This window comes from Phalacrocorax carbo, chromosome 5 (genome assembly GCF_963921805.1).
Source record: "Phalacrocorax carbo chromosome 5, bPhaCar2.1, whole genome shotgun sequence".
Classification (NCBI taxonomy): Eukaryota; Metazoa; Chordata; class Aves; order Suliformes; family Phalacrocoracidae; genus Phalacrocorax; species Phalacrocorax carbo.
In genome coordinates this window covers 63,425,507-63,445,682 of record NC_087517.1, presented here as the reverse complement: position 1 = coordinate 63,445,682, position 20,176 = coordinate 63,425,507, and the positions used below count along the sequence as shown (strand labels likewise).

Below are 20,176 nucleotides of genomic sequence, written 5' to 3'. Positions count from 1 at the left end.
TATCCATAGGACCAATGGTTCCATCAGCAAATTATCCAGAAAATGCTGTCACTGCGCATGGTGACACTTGTGCCACTGGTGGTTTTGTTGCCATTTCAGTGGTCTAATTAAATTGGCAGTTTTCTTGTTTGCCCAGCGTCATTGTCTCCCTTCCTTTGGCACCTTAGCTCAGGCCTTCTCCTTTTCTCTGTCCTTTTAACTGACTATCAAATGCATTATTGATTGCTCCTCTTCCACCCTCCTCACTTCCACTCCCCTCAACTTTTTTAATCTTTTTTTTTTGATTGGCAGTATCATCCAGACAAACAGAAGGCAGATGTGCCAGCAGGAGAAGTGGAGGAGCGCGTGCAGAGGTTCATCGAAATTGATCAAGCGTGGAAAATTCTAGGGAACGAAGAGACAAAAAAAGAGTATGACCTGCAGCAGCATGGTAGGTTCCTGCCAAGGAGTGCTGTAGTGGCAGCAGCTCTCTAAATAAGCAGGGTCTGGGAGTGGTAGTTAGATGGTATTTTAAAATGCTGTTTATTGCTGAACCAAATGTTTCTTTCACTCTTGTCCCACTTTCAAATGTGGATCCATTATTTATAGCTTTTGCTACACATACATTAGCCAGTGAAAACGCTGAATTACTTCCAACAAAACGTTAGGTGGCGTTATTCCTAATAATTTGAATGAACATGAAATTTATACTAATTACAGACCTTAACCCTCTTTATTTTATTAAGGCAGCTTCATTACGCATTCTTAATTTTAAGTCTTATCCTACATTTGGTTGCACTATATTAGATATAAGTATTAATCCATTTATACCCAGTGTTCAATGTGTATGTGTTTATAAGCACTTCAGAATCATTAAGATACATTCTTTTTGGTTGTGTGTGCATTACGGTAGCTTTCATAATTCATCTGTAGCCTAAGCTAGCCTTCTTGAAGCAGGTTTATAAATAATATTCCAATATAACACATTAACTAGGCAGCTCTAGCATGCATTTCTTTTTATACCTCTCGGAAAATAGCTTCTTAAAACAGTGACAGGCTGTTGTGAGGAAGAAAGGGGGGAAATGTAGGTCAGGTCTGTCACACATGGGCTACCATTACATGAAGTGATAGGCTGTCTTTCTGCTCTGGCCTCAGGATAGGAGTCCCTCAGCCTTCCATTAGAACCTTCAATAAATGTATATCCACCCTACATGTTAATGGGGGGAGTCAATAATAGTGTATTGCCTGTGGGGAAAACACTCAGTCGCACTCTGCAGTAACACACTCTGGTCCAGCATTGACGTGTAGCCACCACCACTTTTGAATGTGTCTGATAAAAGCCCACTGTCTCTGCAGCTTGTTATTGAATTCTCTTCCATTGTACATTGGCACACCATCAGACCTTTCTCTCTTGTGCTGATTTTTAACTCCCCTGCCGCTGCGGATACCAGAACTTCGAGAGACAAAGGCTTAGTCATTCTGGCAGATATGCATCACTGCAGGATAAAAAGAGTGATATATAATTGTATATACCCAGTATGAATTCTCTAGTTAAATAATCTTGTATTTCAGACTTTGTGTGGGTTTTTGAAAAAGAGGGTGGAGGGGTAAAAACAGAATTGTTGAATAAATATTTTGAAAGAATGGGGAAAAAATCGATCTTGCGCTGATTTGTTATGTAAACAGTATTAGGATCAAACTTCAATAGATGTTCATCTCAAACTTAGTTTTTTAAATGCCTGAACGTGATGCCAGAACAGGAATTTCTGCTACCCAGTGCTCCCATCCTACTGTGCTCTTAGCATTGTAGTATCGGCTGCGTCTTCCATTATCGCAAATTGTACATGCGCAGGAAAAATAAATATTAGAGGCTGTTGGAAGTCTTTTGTGTATCTAGTGAGTTTTACCTACAGCTTAAAAGCAGACCATGAAGTTCCATTTTGCTTGGGTCAGGTTAATCCACTGAAATAGAGAGCTACATCAGGATTTAATAAGCTACTTTGTTTTCCCACAGAATTGAAGGACGTTGCTATAAATTAGTTTTGACAAAATTTATCTGATGGTATTTTAAAGGTTATCTGTATTTCCTGAGATTTTTTTTGCGTCCAGATGAGTTCTTCTAAAAGCTGCCTCAAGATTCTGTAAAATGACTTGGTAAATAAAGAAAACAAAGCATGCATTTATTTACGCAGGTATTTGGTGACGGTACGATAATGGGATAGATGTATTTTAATATAGAGGGTGCCATTCACAGAGGACCCAGAGTTTCAGACTAAACCACATGTAACATACATGTGCAGTGTTGCTGCATTCTTTGCAGCATGTTCCATGGCAGCTAAATGATGGTGAAATAAGTTCTAGTTCTTTGAATGCCTGTCAAGTTGCTTCTGAAGTCATGATTCTAGACAAATTCGTAGACATTGCTGTAAAAGCTCAGAGAAAGAAAGGAATTGAGTCAGCAGCTAAGGGGAATAGCGATGAGAGAGATAATACAACAAGTTAGTAAGACTGCAAAGCCAGCGTGCGCGCGTGTGGCTGCCAGTCAGCAGGAAGTCCTGTAGTCTTTTTCCCATTTCACAGATAGTTTATTTGTGGTACCTTCTTGTTTTATACTGACTAAATCTTAATTTACTTAATTACTTAATTCAGTACTAAGAAGCTGAAATTTGGGGGGGGTGTCTATGGTTTTTAATTGGGGGTTGTTGATTGAATCGTTGAGAATCACAAGTGAATGTGCTTTCATATATTACTACTGCTTTTCTCTGCAGGTATCAAAATGATCATCATCTAATTTTTTGTGCCTTCAGGCCATGGTATTAAAGAGGAAAGGACAAATCTCAAACCATTTAGAGGTTTTGGTCAAACACTTACCCAAGCCTCTCTGGTCTGGAAATCTCACAAGAACTGCCTTTTTCTGTGTCTTGTGAAAATTTTTCCAATTCATTGTTTTGATATATCTTTAATACCATAAAGGAATTACCCTTTTGTAATGGTGGATCTTTTGCTTCCACTTCCTGTGAAAAATTTGGCAGATGGAAAAAAAGCCGCATAACAATTTACCTATCAAGAATGGACTTTTTTTTTCTTCAACAGATTTTCTTCTTAGAGATTTTTCCATTCTTTGTTCGGTATCCCGTTTAGAAAAGATGAATACGCTGTTAAAATCAAGTTTGACAGTAATGGTTAGCAAAAGTTTTTCAGTGAGTTTAGCTTGGAAAAACCATTTATGGGTTTCATATTAGAAGTCATCTGAACCCTGAAAGTTTATGCTTCTGTGTCACAATGTGAAAGAAAGAATAAAAAAACTTTTCACAGAACCAGAAATCACATAGGTTGGAAGGGACCTTCATAGGTCATCTAGATCAATCTCTTACTCTTACTTACAGAGGAAGTCCACATTGGTCAGTTGCTCAGACCTTCTCTAGCCTGGTTTTTAATATCTCCAAGGATGGAGATTCCAGAGCTGCTCTGGGCAGCCTGTTCCAGTGTTTGAACACCCTCATAGTAGAAAAATGAAAACAAACAAACACAAAACACCCAAAAAAACCCCAGACCAACCAAACCATGTTTTGCTTCTATCAAGTTGGATACAAGGACTTTTTGCAACTTGTGCCTTTCAATTCTCATCCTTCCACCGTGCATCGCTGAGAGGTCATCCCTACACCCTCCTGTTAGGTAGCTGTAGACGGTGAGATGCCTGCGTTCTTTGGGCCTCTCCTTGCATGACGTGTCCCCCAACCCCTGACTGTGCTGACAGGCCACTGGCCTTGCTCCTGTATGTCAGCCCTTTGTATAGGGGAGACCAAAACTGGGCACGGGACTTCAGGTGCAATCTCGTTAAGTGCTGAGTAGAGAGGAAAAGGATCACTTCCTTGACCTGCCGGCTACGCTCTTGCTCATACAGCCCCGTATGGGGTCAGCTGTTGCCGCAAGAGCGCCTGCTGACTCGTGTTGAACCTGTTGTCCACCAGGACCTCAGGGCCTGTCCTGGAAAACTGCTTTCCAGTCAGTTGTCTCCCAGCCTGTACTGGTGTATTGGGTTATTCCATCCCAAAAGCAGGACTTAATCCTTGCTGAAACCTTTGATGTCCCTGTCAGCCCACTTCTATATCCTATCAAGGTCCCTTTGAGTAGCAGCCCTGCAACTTTTGTGAACTTTTGTTGACTTAAATACAAAGGAATTGTGTACCTAAACGATCACATAATTAAGATAATTCATTTCATATTTTAATTAGTAATAGAGTGATTAATAGAAAGGTCATAGTTAAAAATTAAATCGAACTGGTGACTTTGATTAATTTCTGACACTTAATGTAGCAAATAATTCAAAGCTAATAATAGGATTGACACTAAAACCAGTTGCTTTGTATATGTTTTTGGGGCAGAGAGTAGAGAAATTTAAGAGTCTAAGGTTTTTCCCATGTGTGGCTCCAGTGAGGTTCTGTCCAGGACAACATGTTTTTATGTGATGATGGACACCGGTGTCATAAAGCAGAAGTGTTTATAGGGTAGGGGTGTAACCACCTGTAGGAGCTTCCACATCTCAGCACATACCTCCTTTTGATTTTCAAAGTTTAAATTTTTAGAAAAATGTTACAGATGCAATTTTCATACATGAATACATATTCCAGTATCATTACCCTTTTGGGTTTTGCTTCATTTATTAGAAGGAATACAGGTCCTAACTGGAATTGCAAGTGCCCCAGCTTGCGCCATTTGTCTCTGAGTACAGCGCTGGTTCCATCCTCTCTGGACCTTCCCTTTAGGCAGCGGGGCACAACAAAAATCTTTCTGTAGCTTAAAATAGCTCACTTTAAAATATCTGGTTGCTAATTCAGCTTCCACTGACAACACCAATCTCTTTAAAATGTGCAAAATCTTTGAGGATGTGTCCTCACTCTCAGTTAAGTTTCTACTTCAGGTTTAGAAAGGGAGTCATACAGGTGTGGTCATAAATTAGGAAAATGACCCCTACTCCTTCCCCCTTCCTCTCCTAGTACTGAAAAGACTGTTTTGGAGATGGTCACTTTCCCGTTAATCCAGCATCTTCTCCTGTTCTAGCCATAAAGGGATGATTCTGTATTAGATACCAAGGCATCTTAACGTAATTTGGTAAATAGGATGCCAGAAGAATAATCTTACAAATCTACTACAAGAATAAGCAGGAGAAGCAAGACAAAAGCCTACAAAAATGCTTGTAATAGCAGAAGTGGCAGTGGAACGCCTTGATGACCTTATTATGAGAAAGGGAAAAAAAAATTAATGCAGCACATTTTAGTTGTTCCTTGTTAAGAAAATTCCTTCTTTAAAAAAAACCTTTTAGACAAAAATAAAGCTTTTAACATGGCCGTTAACTTGGGCTTTTCAGTGTGCCGGGTCGTAGTCTTTAAGTGCCATAACTGCATGTTCCTTTTCTGGCCACGGATTTTATGGCTGTAGATCCTCAGCGAGTGCTGGAACACAAGCCTTTTACCGCAGCTTTTTGGAGCCAACTCTGATCCGCTTTGGGTACAAGTGATGCGGTATTTTTTTGTGTGTTTTTTTTTAACAAGTTTTATGAAAACTTGTTACCTATGACTTTATAATTTCAAATTAAAGTAAGCACGGTTATTTTAAATTAATGCAAGAGAGTTAAACTTAAGTAATTGTTTAAAAACTAAATAGCCTATTAGAAAAAAGTTAACTTCTGAAAATATCCAGGTTTTGAGTACTGTGATTTTGATACTTAGTAGGTACTATGAACAGCATTTGCTTGACAGTACATCTCTTGAAATTTCTAAATTGTTTTTTTTTTAAATCCTAAGAATATATGACTGATAAAGAGCTAGAAAAATCTGTTAAGTGTTATGACTATTTTTACTATTACCATAAACTGTTAAAAGGGTCAAATTTCCATTTACTGCTTGCAGCCCTTTCCCTAAAACTCAGCCTTAAATAGCCCAAGAAATATTTATTGTATCCTCAAGTGAAACTTAAATACCTTTCCTCTTTTACAATTTCTGAATGACCCAGCAAGGGCTCTAGTAAAGCTTTACTGAACCAAGCTGCTAATAGTTATTTAATGTTGTTCTGTAGCCTGAAAGAATCTCAGTAGATTTTTTTCCTTTTAATCTCTTTGAATTGCAGGCTCATAAACCTCTCTGATGAGCCTGCCAGTGTTTTCTTAGATCCTGCAGTTGAGACAATGGAGCTGCAGAATCCTTTCACCTCTTGTTGTCAGACAAATCCAATAGATGGCAAAGCCAGGCGGGCTGTACTTCTTGTGAATTAAGATTTGTTTCTTGAGTTATGGTAGGTGATCAGGTGTTCACAATTTCCCTGTATGTTCAGGAAGTACACAGCTCTGCAGCCTGAGCAGGCATCACACGTGAGGCTATCGTGGAATTGGGTACGGGTAACAATACCAGTCTTCGATAACCTTCTCCGGCAAGGGAGTGAAAATCAGATGCTGGTTTACTTCAGAGTACTGACTCTGAAGTTAACTCTCTACTAACAAGAGAGTCATGGCTGTAAGAATAATGATGGAGATGAAATAAGGAAGAGCACAAGAAAGGGTCAGCAACACACTTGATGAGAACCATTAGGTTCGTAGTTCTGCTTGTAAGCTCCCCAAACTCATACTGGGCTTGTCCCTCTGTTTTTAAGTGGCTAAATAGGTTTCTGCTGCTTAAGGTATATTAGATTGGGTAGTGTGTTTAACAGGAGAACTAGAAAATAAAAAAAGCTTTCTTCAACTCTGGAAAGTAAGACTTGAGCATCAGACTAGGAGTAACAGTCTCTGTTCAGGCAGGGAATTTTATGAGTGATTAATTTTGCCTGTTGATTTTTCTTTTTTTTCTTTAAATAACAATTGCAGTAATGAATTGGAAAACCTTGGTTGAAATTCTGTTTCCTGGGCTTCATATTGTACTATGTTGGGAATAGAAGAGAGGGTAGGCTTTTCCTTAGCTGCTGCCTTCATTACTACACGAGTAACTTTACATCGGGAGGTATGCTAACCTCATGAATTTGCATCTCACCAGTTCTCTTCGTGGTGGTAGATGGTCCATCTGCCCTTTACAATTTGTATTTCCTATCAGCAAGACGTGACCCAGACCTCCACTTCCAATCCTATAAAACTTGTTCTAAGTAAAATACTGCTTCATGAATTCCAAATAGGAAAGCCTCGTTTCTTTTTTAACTCAATTTTTTGCTACCTGTAAATGAAGCTTAGGAAAATCTGTTCTTTGTACAGCCTAAGAGACCATTTTTCTTTGTGAATGTTTCTTCCAAGTATTAAAAAAAAACCCCAGGTGAAATAGGAAGCACCTGCCTTTTTCACACTGTTCTCACTGTTGCAGTACTGTCTTCTTCCACTACAGTGGAGAGAAGAACCTGAAGGTAGGTAGGTAGACAGACTTCTTTTTGATCTCTGCCTTTTTTAATTTCACTTTTTCCTTAAAAAAAGAGGAGGAGGAGTCTTTACTTCGCACAAGGCCTGCTGGAGGAGAGGCCTCTGGCTGGTTTTGTGGGTGTTTTCAGGATATTCACCTGAATATCCCGTTCTCATGTGTTGTAGCCAGGCGGCTGTACCAGAGTGACTCCAAGTAACGTGGAGTTATTTGGCAGGTGTTAAGACCACCTGACCGTTTACTTTATTTTGGACATTTCATGCAGTTAACTAATGTTCCGATCAGGTGTTAAGAACAATATTGTTATTCTGGATAACTAAAATGCTACACATAGCTCTTGTTTATTGTAATTGAGAGCATGCACAACAATGAGAACGCCTGATCGATAGGTATATCTTCCAGTTTTCATTCATCTTTACACTCCTGCTGATTTTTTTACCCTTTCTTTGACAGCAGTAAAGTATCAGGACTGAGTGGGTTAATTTTCTTTTAATTCTGACCTTTTCATTACAGAATAGATGTTCAGCAAAGGTAACATCAAAGAGGCTGTATTGATTCTGTCATTATTTTGAATGTGTCTGATTTGTTTTAAACTCCTTCATTAAAACTAATTTAGATGAGGCTTATCCTCAAGGATCTATAATGTACATTTCTGTTAAAATTAGAATAGTCACTTAGCTGCAAAATAAACACTTAATACTTAGAGGTTCTTGGGTTTTTTTAACTAGCTTTAAATGTCCAATTTAAAAACTCAGAATGTAAGTATTGACTCTTCCCCCCCACCTTATACATGAGGATAGTTAAAATGCAAAGGGTAGGCTTCACTACATTACATTAATACTTCTACCGATGATACTACACTTTTAAAACTGACAGCTATGGAAGGGAAACAAAACCACAAATTTAAAAAAAATTTGCTTAGATTTTAAAGTTAATTTAGATAATTAACTATAGAGAAAGCTGTGATTAGCTATTGCTAATCTTATACTGTCACAGTAGCCTTAAACTTCTTTGCAGCAACTTACACTGCTTTGTTGTGTTAGGAATCTTACTTGTGAATAGCTTGTTTTACATAGTTAATGGATGAAATCAACTAACAGAATATTGATGTATGTCTGTTCTGAGTCACTGCTTCACTGTTCAGAATCTGATACCAGCTTTTGAGGAGTGAGGTGGTTGCAATCAGATCACAGAATCCCAGGTTGGAAGGGACCTCAGGGATCATCTAGTCCAACCTCTCTAGGAAGAGCACAGCCTAGACAAGATGGCCCAGCACCCTGTCCAGCTGAATCTTGGAAGTGTCCAATGTGGCCGAGTCAACCGCTTCCCTGGGGAGATCATTCCAATGGTGACTGTCCTCACTGTGAAAAATTTCCCCCTCGTGTCCAATCGGAATCTCCCCAAGAGCAACTTGTGTCCATTCCCCCTTGTCCTCTCCATGGGACTCCGTGTAAAAAGGGAGTCTCCATCTTCTTTGTAGCTGCCCCTTAAGTACTGGTACATGGTGATGAGATCCCCCCTGAGCCTCCTTTTCTCAAGGCTGAACAAACCCAGCTCTCCCAGCCTGTCCTCATATGGCAGCTTCCCAGTCCTTTGATCATCTTGGTGGCCCTTCTCTGGACCCCTTCCAGCCTGTCCACATCCTTTTTGTATAGCGGGGACCAGAACTGTACACAGTGCTCCAGGTGTGGCCTGACAAGCGCTGAGTAGGGTGGGATAATGACTTCTTTATCTCTGCTGGCGATGCCCTTTTTGATGCAGCCCAGCACCCTGTTGGCCTTCTTGGCCGCAGCAGCCACTGTTCGCTCATGTTGAGCTTCTGTAACCAGGACCCCCAGGTCCCTTTCCACAGAGCTGCTCTCCAGCCAGGTGGATCCCAGGCTGTGCTGCACTACTGGATTACGTTTTCCCAGGTGCATGACTTTACACTTCTCCTTGTTGATGTCGGATTATGATGTTTGGTGGTAAAAGAAGGAAATACTCCACTATCTGATCCAAGAAAAGGAACACCTACTTTCTCAATAACAGCCCGATTTAAACCTTAAATAAGCACTAAGCTCCTGAGTCTTGCCAAATTGGAGGCATTTCTGTGTATGTGCTAAAGATCAGCTCTCAGGCGTTTCTGTTCTTTAAAATACAGCATTTGGGGAGTTGGACCTTCCAGGTGTCAGGCAGCAGCTGGGAGGTTTTGTGTAGTTAAGCTGTAAGGGGTTTATGCCCGTTTTTTTTAATATTACTTTAATGGCTTCACTTGTAACTTTGTTGACAAAATCTGATATTGTCAAGGAACTGGTGTGAGCTTTGTACATCAAGTATGAGTGTGCTGATAAATTGCAAAAACCAATTTGCACTTGTATTGCACAGTTTGCGTTTGATAATTTCAGTTGTATTGTACTCTTCATTTCGTGCTGTGCTCAGTGTTGGAAGAATCTAGGGGATCAAATAGCAACAGATCTCATGGGTGCAGGCTAAAACTGATGTTCTTTCTGTGCTGAGGGATTCTTTGTTGTAACACTTGGACTAGTCTTCCCTGAAGTGGTTTCACTATCTGTTGTTGGGAATATCTTTTTGCAGGAACCTTGGTGTTCTCACACGCAACCCTAACATCTACCTGGTGCTTATTGGGGCGGTTTATTTGGCTTCTCTTTTCTAAAGGAGAATGGGTTCCCTGAGAGATTGTGGAGTCACCATCTGTGGAGATATTTAAAATCTGACTGGATGTGGTCCTGGGCAGCCTGTTCTAGCTGACCCTGCTTGTGCAGGAGGGTTGGATTAGGTGATCTTGAGAGGTCTCTTCTGACCTCAACCATTCCGTGATTTTGTGAGAAGTACAGGTAAGCAGATGTTCACAATTTCAGCTTGTGGAATTGTAGTTACAGCCAGGCTTTTAAAAGGTATTTATACCAAAACAAAAGTTTGCCCCTAATTTCACATAATTGTTTGGGATGTACAAAAGTACTGATTTCAGTACTGTCTTAATTTCAGTAATATATCATCTCCTGTAGCCAGGAGAAGTAACGGTGGGTGTTTTCCAGTTTATGCAGAGATATGGGAACTAAAATTTTAGAGAATTGCATTTTTAACTGATGACATGGTATAGTTATGGCTCTCTAGTAGCAACCAGATTGACTGCTAGGTATATAAGACTATTCATTTATCAGGAAGAAATAAGGACCTGTAGGTTATGAGGGCTGAACATGTCATGTTTTCTTTATAGAAGATAATCTGACAAAAGAATGGCCACTACATGCACAAATTTATCTTGAGGATATGTCCTGGAATGAAGGTAAGGGCCTTACTACTTGTTCCAAGTGCCTTTCTTTATCACTGCAAATGTTTCCTATTTTTTCTGCATCTTATACCATTATTTTGTCATATTGTAAATTCTACTTTTTAAAAATATTTTTCTCAGATCTAGTTATTCCGTGTTCTGTGATTACCTGAATTGGAACTTAAATATCACAGCAAGTTATTTTGCATTCCTTCATCTCTTCCCCTCCATCTTTGCTTGCAGTACCACTCTTCACCCAGCAATCCTCTTGTACTATAACTGAGTATTTAGATTTCCAGATTCTTCCCAAATGTCTCCTGCATCTTCTTGCTCTTTCTGTGATGGTAAAGTGCAAGTGTTTTCATACAGATACCTTTTTTTTCATCTGACAGTGTGTTACTCCTCTCCTTTATATTACTCTAGCTGTTATCATTTACTTGCTTTTTGGATGAACGGCTGATTTTTTGGGTGTGTTTTGCTTTTTTCATTTTTTTGTTTTTGCTTTTACTGCTGGTTTGGTTGGTTGGGTTTTTTTAAGCTGTAGGGGGACAATCCTATCTACCTGCCTTTCTTCTGTTTTATGTTTGTTTCCTGGGGTAGCGGTCTGTTTTGGAAGCATCATTGATCTGTCATATGTATAATTAACACTCCCTTAGTTTGTTCTTAACTGCTTTCAAAAGATCTTGGTACTTTGTCAGCATCAAGTTCTCATTCAGAAATATGCAGTGATGTAGTCCTTTTAACATATGTCTGTTTCACTGATGTGCACCTTTTTGTTATTTGCTCTTTTAAAGAGACCACACTGACCATGGCTGTTCAGCATAAGAATTTCTCACAGTCACTGAAACACATTTTAAGAGTATAGTTACTTTTTGAGTAACAGATGGTAGCACAGATACTGATAGTCACATTCCAGGAGTGGGAGGGTCACACACAAAGTATGTTTTGTCATTAAGAGCAGCTTTGTGAAGAAAATCCAAAATAAATTCTTGATTCTTCTCAAACACTAAAGGCTTTTTGTGTTTTCTTTTTTGGCAGATGAACAATGTTACACTTTCTCATGCCGATGTGGTGGGAATTACACTGTCTCCAAGAGTGAAACCAAAGACGTATCTTTGGTTTGTTGTGATACATGTTCACTTGTTATTGAGATCCTTCAGTAGTTGTTTCAATGAAGCACGTTAAGTTACAAACATCTACAAAGACTGGACAAACAAGGGACAGCATCTGCGAAGAAACGTATGTTCAAGAAAAGGGGGGCACTATGAGAATGAGTTCAGTCAGGCTTAAGAATGGAAACGAGCCCATTTGCTAACAGACCTCAGCAGACATGAGGCTTGGGTTTTCTCCTTCCACAGCTGAAGAGCTAGTTATTAAAAACCTCCGGAACAGAACACTAAGTTCTGTACAACTGGAATGTATCTCATGATCTAAATGACATTTCTTTCCCAGCAAACAACAGAGTAGCTTCTTTCAATTTCAGTCGATATCAGCTATACCTTAGGCCCTACCTCTTAGGTTAAATCCTTTTAACAGCTCAGATGACTAAATTTAATCAGGAGGCATAAATTTGAGAATGCTTTGAAGATAATTAAGAAAAAGGTGCATTACAGCGAAACAGGAACATTTTCTATTTCTATGCTAAATATTTAACTTCATTAAATCCTCACGAGGCCTTGAGCCTCGGATGGAGGTAGCAGAGACTTGCAGATCTAAGAGGCTGGTAGCAGGTCCTGTGCCTGTGCACTGGGCTCTAACACTGTCTACATTACCTTTTTGGCTTGGAGCAGGAGCATACTTTTGAACCGACTCTCTCTGTCATCTGAAGAAACACAGTCTTCATTCCGTAGAGGAAATCCCAGAAGGTGTGTGCTCTGGGCCCTGCTGGGCATGCAGTCCACTGGGCTGAGCTAGAGCCAGTGTAAGGAAAGCCCTATAAAACACACGGCAGTGACTAGCAGATCCAGAACCCCACTGTTACTGTTTTCAGTTCCAGTCCCACACGACTTGCTAATGTACACATAGCCTGTGTGTGGCTCTGGATGTGTGACAATAGGATAAGGAGTTGCACCTTTTTCATCCCTTGTTAACAGTCGATGCTAACCTTGGCTTGTAGCAAAAAACCAAAGCTTTCTAATAAATCCAAGCACTTACTGTGAATAGCTGGAGGAAACAGTAAGAGGCATATCATTTTTTCTGATGACAGCAGTATATCATTCCCACTTTCAAGTTAGACATAATCTCAGAAAGACATCTTTGTCAAGAAATATTTGTGTTTATTCTAAACAAAAATAATTCAATTGATTTTAGTAGAAAATACCATGAAATCTGGCAATAGTCACTTAAATCTTCTAATCATCAAGAAATCTATGGCCATTGGGGCTTGCACGTAGAAATCCAAAGTCATTCAGAGGCCATATCTGTAAAATAAAATACAGTTACAAGAGATTTTTATCACAACTCAAAGTTCAGTATTTTCATTTGTTATTGTAGTAATTGTTTCATAAACTGCATAATTTTTTTTGCTCTTTGCTTGACAGGGAATATGAACTTCTCACCTGTGTGTTTCCTTTACAAGGAGTAATAAATACTATATATCAGGAGAAATCATCATTCCATAGTGGCCAGAGACAACGTTAATTTATACACAGCATGCTTTGCTATGGGAGAGCCTCAAACTATATGATTTTTGTTGTTGTTAGTTTGGGTTTTTTTCAGCCTTGGAAATAAATACATTCCTAGAAAATATCTTTCTGATTCAAAGTTTTCTAGCTTGTAAACCTCTTAGTGACTTAAAAGGCAAAGTATGTACTTTTTGATCCATCTAGGAGAATAAAGAATGCCACAAACGTTACTGCCCAGTGAAAGTAGTTCTGTGAGTGTACATCTATTTTCAAGATGGGCATTTGAACTGCAAACACCAAACCTTGGGGGAAAAAGAAAATCTATAGTCTTATAGGTAGGCTCCTACCATGCAAAGAGGTATAAAGGGATGGAGTGCCTGCCACCATCAGGGGCTCTCAACCAAGGATTACTGTGTGGAAAAAAGAGGAGCACAAATCATGACCAAGTACAAGCACGAGTGTCAGAGAATGATGCTCACCAGTAAGTTAATTTCTGGAGAGAAAGTTTTTTCTATGTAGCTGTTCATGCTACTGAATGGTCCCAGGAGTACTTTCCTCTGAACATTCACTAATTACATGTAGGCTGGTCTTGGATGCAAGAAAAAGTAATAGGGAATCAAGGACGTTCTTTTACACTTTGTCCTTTGTCTCCCTTGACTGCTTGTGTCTCTTCGCTACATGTTCTTTCAAAGATGGCACAAGAGGATCAGCATGAAGAAGGGAAAGAAACGATGTTGAACAATGAATGCCCTTCTGTGGCTCTAATCCCATAAAAATCTGTCAGGCCCTGCTCAAGATGAAGCTACCTAGAAGGACAAAGATGATGCACTGCCTTGTTCCCAAAGCATCTGTTAGTATGATGTTTGATCCTAAGGAAGGCTTGTAGTCATCTTCCAGGAACAGCCACTTACTCTTTAACTGAGTTCACGGCACATCCACAGCAGAGAAGGAGCCTTTGCTGCTTTCTGTGTGGAGTGAAAAAGTAATTTTATCAGTTTAAAAGAGGAAGCACAGGGCCAAGGTTCAGTATTTTGAACCCCATGACTTGTCCCCAGCACTAAAGACAATGACAGAAGAGGCAGTGGCAGTTAGGGGTGGGAGACTGAGTAGCAGGATATAGCATCAACCTACTAGACCGGGGCCATGCACTGCTAGAAGCTCCCTAGCCTTACCTCTGTGAGGCCCCACGCAGCACTGTGCTAAGTTGCCATGAGGTGGATTGTGCCTGGGGCCTTGGGGAGACAGAGGATGAGTCATTCCCAGGACCTCAGGTTCTGGGGCTCTGGAAAAGGCTCGAAGCTCTCTTGTGCAAGTATCTTAGAAAATACACATCTTTTTTGGCATGTGCAATTAGGGAAGAGTACGAGGAATATCCGCTGATATACAGAGGTAACATCTTGTCTCTATATGCATCTTTGCCAGTGAGCTATTTTAAGTAAGTTGCACACAAAAACATAAGAGATACGAACCAACAACGGGGATATTTGTGATCTTGGTTAGAAGCAAAGCTACAGAATTCAAGGCTCTCCAGAGGGCCTATGCAGGCTGGGTGTCAAGGCTTTGTTTGGCCTCAAAGGCAAACGGGAGTAGAAGGGAATAGGAATATTCGGTATTACAAATCTAAGCTGATCTGAGGAAAGGCCCAGAGAAGGAAGTTTCTTAGGCCGTTCACTACAGCACAGATCTTTCTTCAGGCAACTCAAATCACACCTATTAAAAGTTGACTTTCTTTCAGTGAAAGCAATCAAATTTGTTTTAAATGTTGTTCTGACAATTTAGTTTCAAATTCATCACAGTAATCCTAGTGGTAGAGTTAAAATGAAAATTATGTTTTATCTTGTCTGTGTGCAGGAGGGAATGTGAAAAAAACAATACTCGTGGCTGGAAAGGAGATGGAACAAGCCTTCTATGGGAAACAAAGACATGCCACTGTGTGTAGTAATTCCCAAGTCTTTTAAAGTTATGACAGAAGTTGACTGTGACTTGTTCGTTCAGACTGGCTAGTCCAATTAGCAGCTATTTCCCCTTGCCCTCTTTGGTTTGGCATACATAGATTGATCTGATGGATGGGGGACAAATGGGGCTAACTAGCTCTTTTGAAGATACGCTACAGGTCTATTTTTAACGTGGAGCCTAAGTCTAGGGAATGCAGAGGATATCCTACCTAGGATAGGACGAAGCATGAGTTCTGTCAATGAATTTGCAGCTACTTTGATTTTGGTGGCCTTTTTATGGAATGAACTTATCTCAGAGTGGCAGGAAGGAAACGGGGCAAATAAAATCAAGTATCAGTATTCCTCTATGGGTTAAAAACTCGTGCACCAATGTTGACAGAGAATCTTAGGTCTAAACTTCATAGATGAGCTAGAGAGAGAATTAACGTGTTTTGCCAAGAATAGGTTGCTTGAACAAACTTGGTACAACTCGCTTCTGCTGAAATCCATCACTTCCAAATTAGATTTGGGGTTTTTTTGCATCCCTTACTGAAAGTGGAACTTAGCATTCCAAAGTACAATTACATCTATTTCTCCAAAATTCACTTTAAGATAAAGCCATGTAAGCTTCCATTCTCAAGGCAGTAAAAGATTTTTCATGAAAGAGAAGCCAAACCTCTAGTCGACTACATTAAAAAGCATATATAGGTTTCTCAGCCAGTGGTCTACTAATGAGCTACCACCATGTGGACTAGCTGTATTCTGCTGCCTTTCACTGTAATGTTCAACAGCAAGATCACTGCATTCTCATGTGAATTACCATAAACAATCCAAACTATAAACACTCATTTGAAGAATAAACTAATTTTTGCTTTTGTTAGGCACCATATACTTAGATCTCATTACAATGTTAGTCATCGCTACCCTACGCACCACCATAAAACTGCTGTAAAATTTGATTAAGTTATAATTCGGTTAAGTAGCAAGTGACTGTATACTATCTTTTTAAACAGACAGTATTCTGGAGTCCTAAAGTACTTCTTCAGTATGTAATATCTGTGTGCAAGTTCCATTAATTTTACAGAGTTTACTGTTTGCTAAATTTAGGGTTCAGTCCTGTCAGTCACTTCATTAAAGCCTCTCAAACATCTTCATTGTTGCGGTACAAGCTGGACACAAACTCATTGCTGTGGAGGGCTACTGTGAATAATTCCAGCTATTCACATACATAGGTTCTTAATACATATATTGTTTGTTAACAGTCCCCTTGAAGTAGTAAACAGCTGTTTTTCTATACTAGTATGTCTGTTGGAGAAATTTTTCTTTCAGTTGGATTATTAATACCACATTCTTATTAAGAGGCTGTCAGCATATTAGCATCATTTGTATTTTAGTGGTTAATAGGTCACAGAAATAGCCCTATTTGGAATTGGCATTTTTTCCTCTGGTGTACGTGGTAAGGCAAGCAATACGGGGAAGGAACACAGAGCACTCAAACACTAGGGAAGAACTCAAAGCAAACGCTATCCAGAAAGAACAGAGGTCAGATGAAACTTGGCGTTGGGGCTGAGGGGGACGTGCTGTTTGAGGTTTAGTAAGCAATTAGTGATTATGGTCAGTAGCTGCAAGGTTTTTTGAAAAGTCCTAAGCTGGGTTCATAAAAATTGTAAGTATATAAAACTTTGTTAAATGGGAAAGATCTAATGTTGCCTGTGCAAGTAGCAGCTGCACTAAATTATGTTTTTGTGGGTGTGCTGCAATATATGGAGAACTGTTTCCAAAACCTTTTTTTATTCTGAGTGGCACCATTTTAAATCGAGTTTTCTAAAAGCTGCTGCATAAGTCTAGAGTACATACTCCTTTGTTTCTTAGATAAACTTTTTATGGAGAGGAAGTTGTCTTAATTTCTTCTTTTTGGTAAATGAGCAAATTAATAATGCAGATAATATGAAAAAGTAATTTTGTGTGAAATAAAGCTGTAAAATTGATGAAATAGAAGGAGGAGGAACCATGAAGGTTTATACAATACAATATTAAAGCTTTTTTTTTTTTTAAATAAAAATGTGGCAGACAATTACAGTGGCACAGCTTTGACCTTACTGTTAAGGTGTTTTCACAGACTTAGTTTAAAAAGCAGCAACGCACCTCTACGTGTCTGAAGTATGTGTGCAAGTCCTAGAAAGACAACCTTTCCTCCATCTTTGTTTTCTGAACTATGGAACTACGCTTCTCAAATGGCAACAACAGTGAAATATGGAGCTGCCCTTTTCTACCATTTTGCAGAGGCAAGAATCGAATTAAGGACGGAAGGTACATCCATGCAGTAGGGTGTATGTGTGCAAGTTTGTGTTTATATCACGTTTGGATTTGCTTGCAAAATAATTCCGTTTTCAGAGGCAGTGACTGCTCAAAGAGTGCTCCCTCAAAAATCCCACCGTTGTTGAATTATCCTTTTACAGCGAGTGTTCAAGCTTTCCTTTACATTTTCTTTGGCCAGACAATTAAGGAGGCAAGGTTTAATACCTAATACGTAGGCATTAAAAATGTATTAATGCAACTATTTCCAGACACTATAAATATATATACCTTAAAACAAATGCGTCCTCTTATCAGTCCGTAAGGAACAGGTCCGTAGCACCTGGAATCTGTAGAATTCCTGAGATTATCACCTTCTAACCAAACATGTCCTTTAGGCACCTATGATTAAGCAAGATTGAAGTGTAATAAGAAAATAGAATAGAATGGTATTAAGCATAGCTTGCCATACAATAGATTTTCTGATTTGTGTTCTGTATTTCATGACTGTATAATGAACTAATTTTTTATTGAAGCTAGTAAGACACAGTGCCAGATTTGGAGGGATGAGGAGGAGTGCTCCGAAGTATCTGTTCTATCATGTGCTCAAAAAACAATGGTTTGCAACAAAAAATCCAAAATGAAGATGTAAGAGGTTAGACCAATGTGACAGGGTCATTAATTTAATAGACTTCAAAAGAGGTCATTAGGATGTTGACTGAAAATCTGCCCTCCTGTCGCAGTAACAGCATGAACAGGGCAGCCACACACTCATCAACATCCTGGGGCCAGCACCAAGGCTAGACCTGTTAGTAGATTCATGATGAACTAACTGGTAATTGATTGTGACATCAATTACGAATAATCTCATCATTTTATCAGAGTAGGCTTGTCAAAGTTCTAATTAAGATCACAGTTCATTCTATGTGCAGGCAGAATCCACAACACATTATATTGCAATAATGATGATCACAAAACAGCAAATCCCTTTTTATAATTTGAAAATTAATGATGGTGACCTTATACTATATGACAAAGACCTTTCATTGCCTATATATATTATGCATTAACTATATTACATTCCACAGATTCATGGGATTCACTGACTGACTCAGTGACAAAATGAGAAATAGCAACAGAACCATATTAGTTACCTAAATAAGATCTAAAGCTTTCATATATGAAAAAGTTGCCACTATAAGTCTTAAAGTAAGATTTTCACTTGGCGTATACAACGCTGTTTTGATACGGTTTTTTAGAAACATTTCAGATATAAATAACCTCTTGAAGTTACCAAATAAAATACTTCATAATTATTTTTCTAATCTGTTTCTGCTCTAAAATTCTAAACCAGGCTGAAAATCTTAAAGTAGCAACATATTCTCAATCTAGATAATATTTAACGAGGACTTTTAACATACATTTTTCCAAAATGAAATTTGTACTTGAAACATTACTATGCCCACAATTCAGAGAAAAAAAATACAGAAACAAAATTAAAAAACACCCCCATGATTAAAATGAAATTCAGAGTCTGAGCAGTATAAACATCAATGATTTAGAAATAAGCCACATGGACTCATAAATACAATAGTCTGCATATACAGAATTCAAGGATAACAGACTAAACAAAATAAAATAGCACCCTGGTACTGAAGTCTGGATATAAACCATTAAGAATGAAATCAGGTCCCCCAGATAAACATTTGAGGAAAATGAAGTGTAATTGTTGGTACTTACAGGTATCTGGCCAGGTAACACTTATTGGGAACCTTGTCTTTAAAGAAGCCTTTTAGGCTCTTGCTTAGTCGTGCTCCTGCCTGCCTGTTACCAGCTAGGGTCCAAGGATAGCACGCTACCTGAGAGTCCCTTTGTTGAGCTGTGGCAAAGTATGAGCTACGGATTGGGAACCTATTGGTTTGTCTCTGACAGTGCAAGAATAGATACTCATCATGGAAAGCATATGTCAGCCTGTCCCTCTTCTCCCAAGCACCCTGCTGGATTTCTCTGGTATCCAGGATGGGTGCTTTAGGCACATCAGAGGGCACACATCCCTGCCTCATCAATTTAGAATCTCTACGTGGAGATGCAGACCAGCAATACATCTACACCTTTTAGAAATCTACTGATACTGTCTCCTGTATAAAGGAGTGCTGCCTTGTTTGTTTTGATCTGCTGCCTTGATCTGCTAGTTCTGCCAAGGTCCTTCTTGTTCTCCCTGTCCTTCCATACAGGAATTCCACATTCAACTTGTCTGCCATCTTTGTAGGCGTAGCAGATTGCTGGCATATGCACGGAAGAGCTTTCTCTGGGAAGGCCAGTTGGTTTCAGGTAGATGACTTTGGCCCTCCCACCTGAACAGCTTTGCGAACAAAATAACCAACCAGAAGTCAATTTCAAATAAATGAATTTTAAAAAAAAATTCCATCCAGAGTCAAATGACCTGTGTAGAATATACGTCTCATCACATGTGGACAGATCTTTTTGATAGGAAAATAGGCATGTCAGTACATTCTCAAGTAGAGAACGATTCTCCTCAAAGATTCTGTGGTATACAGCCTATTTAGAGCGTCCAGCAGCAATTGTTGATTTAGTTGGATATTCATCTTCACTTACTCGCAGTGTACCCACCTAAAGCATCCACTGCATCCACATCATACACGGGTTTGTTTCAGGTTTATG

General features: G+C 39.3%; 2 protein-coding genes across 4 annotated transcripts in view; one reads left to right on the top strand and one right to left on the bottom strand.

Moving 5' to 3' along the window:
* The window catches only part of DNAJC24 (DnaJ heat shock protein family (Hsp40) member C24), a 43,339-nt gene extending 26,066 nt beyond the window's left edge, over positions 1-17,273 (top strand). The window contains exons 3-6 of one of the 3 annotated variants that reach the window (XR_010373155.1): positions 292-430; positions 10,588-10,656; positions 11,680-11,880; positions 15,117-17,273. Coding sequence is in view for 1 of the 3 variants with exons in the window: in XM_064452819.1 (XP_064308889.1) it covers positions 292-430; positions 10,588-10,656; positions 11,680-11,804 (333 nt within the window). In the remaining 2 variants the exon portion in view is untranslated. Of the gene's footprint in view, positions 1-291; positions 431-10,587; positions 10,657-11,679; positions 13,496-15,116 lie in introns of those variants that run through there. The other 2 variants (XR_010373154.1, XM_064452819.1) reach the window with 2 other exon arrangements.
* IMMP1L (inner mitochondrial membrane peptidase subunit 1) overlaps positions 12,979-20,176 on the bottom strand; it is a 36,599-nt gene continuing 29,401 nt past the window's right edge. The window contains exons 5-6 of the mRNA XM_064452818.1: positions 17,786-17,896; positions 12,979-13,061 (exon numbers count right to left, since the gene is read on the bottom strand). Coding sequence (XP_064308888.1) covers positions 12,993-13,061; positions 17,786-17,896 — 180 coding nt within the window. The 3' untranslated portion in view covers positions 12,979-12,992. The remainder of the gene's footprint in view (positions 13,062-17,785; positions 17,897-20,176) is intronic.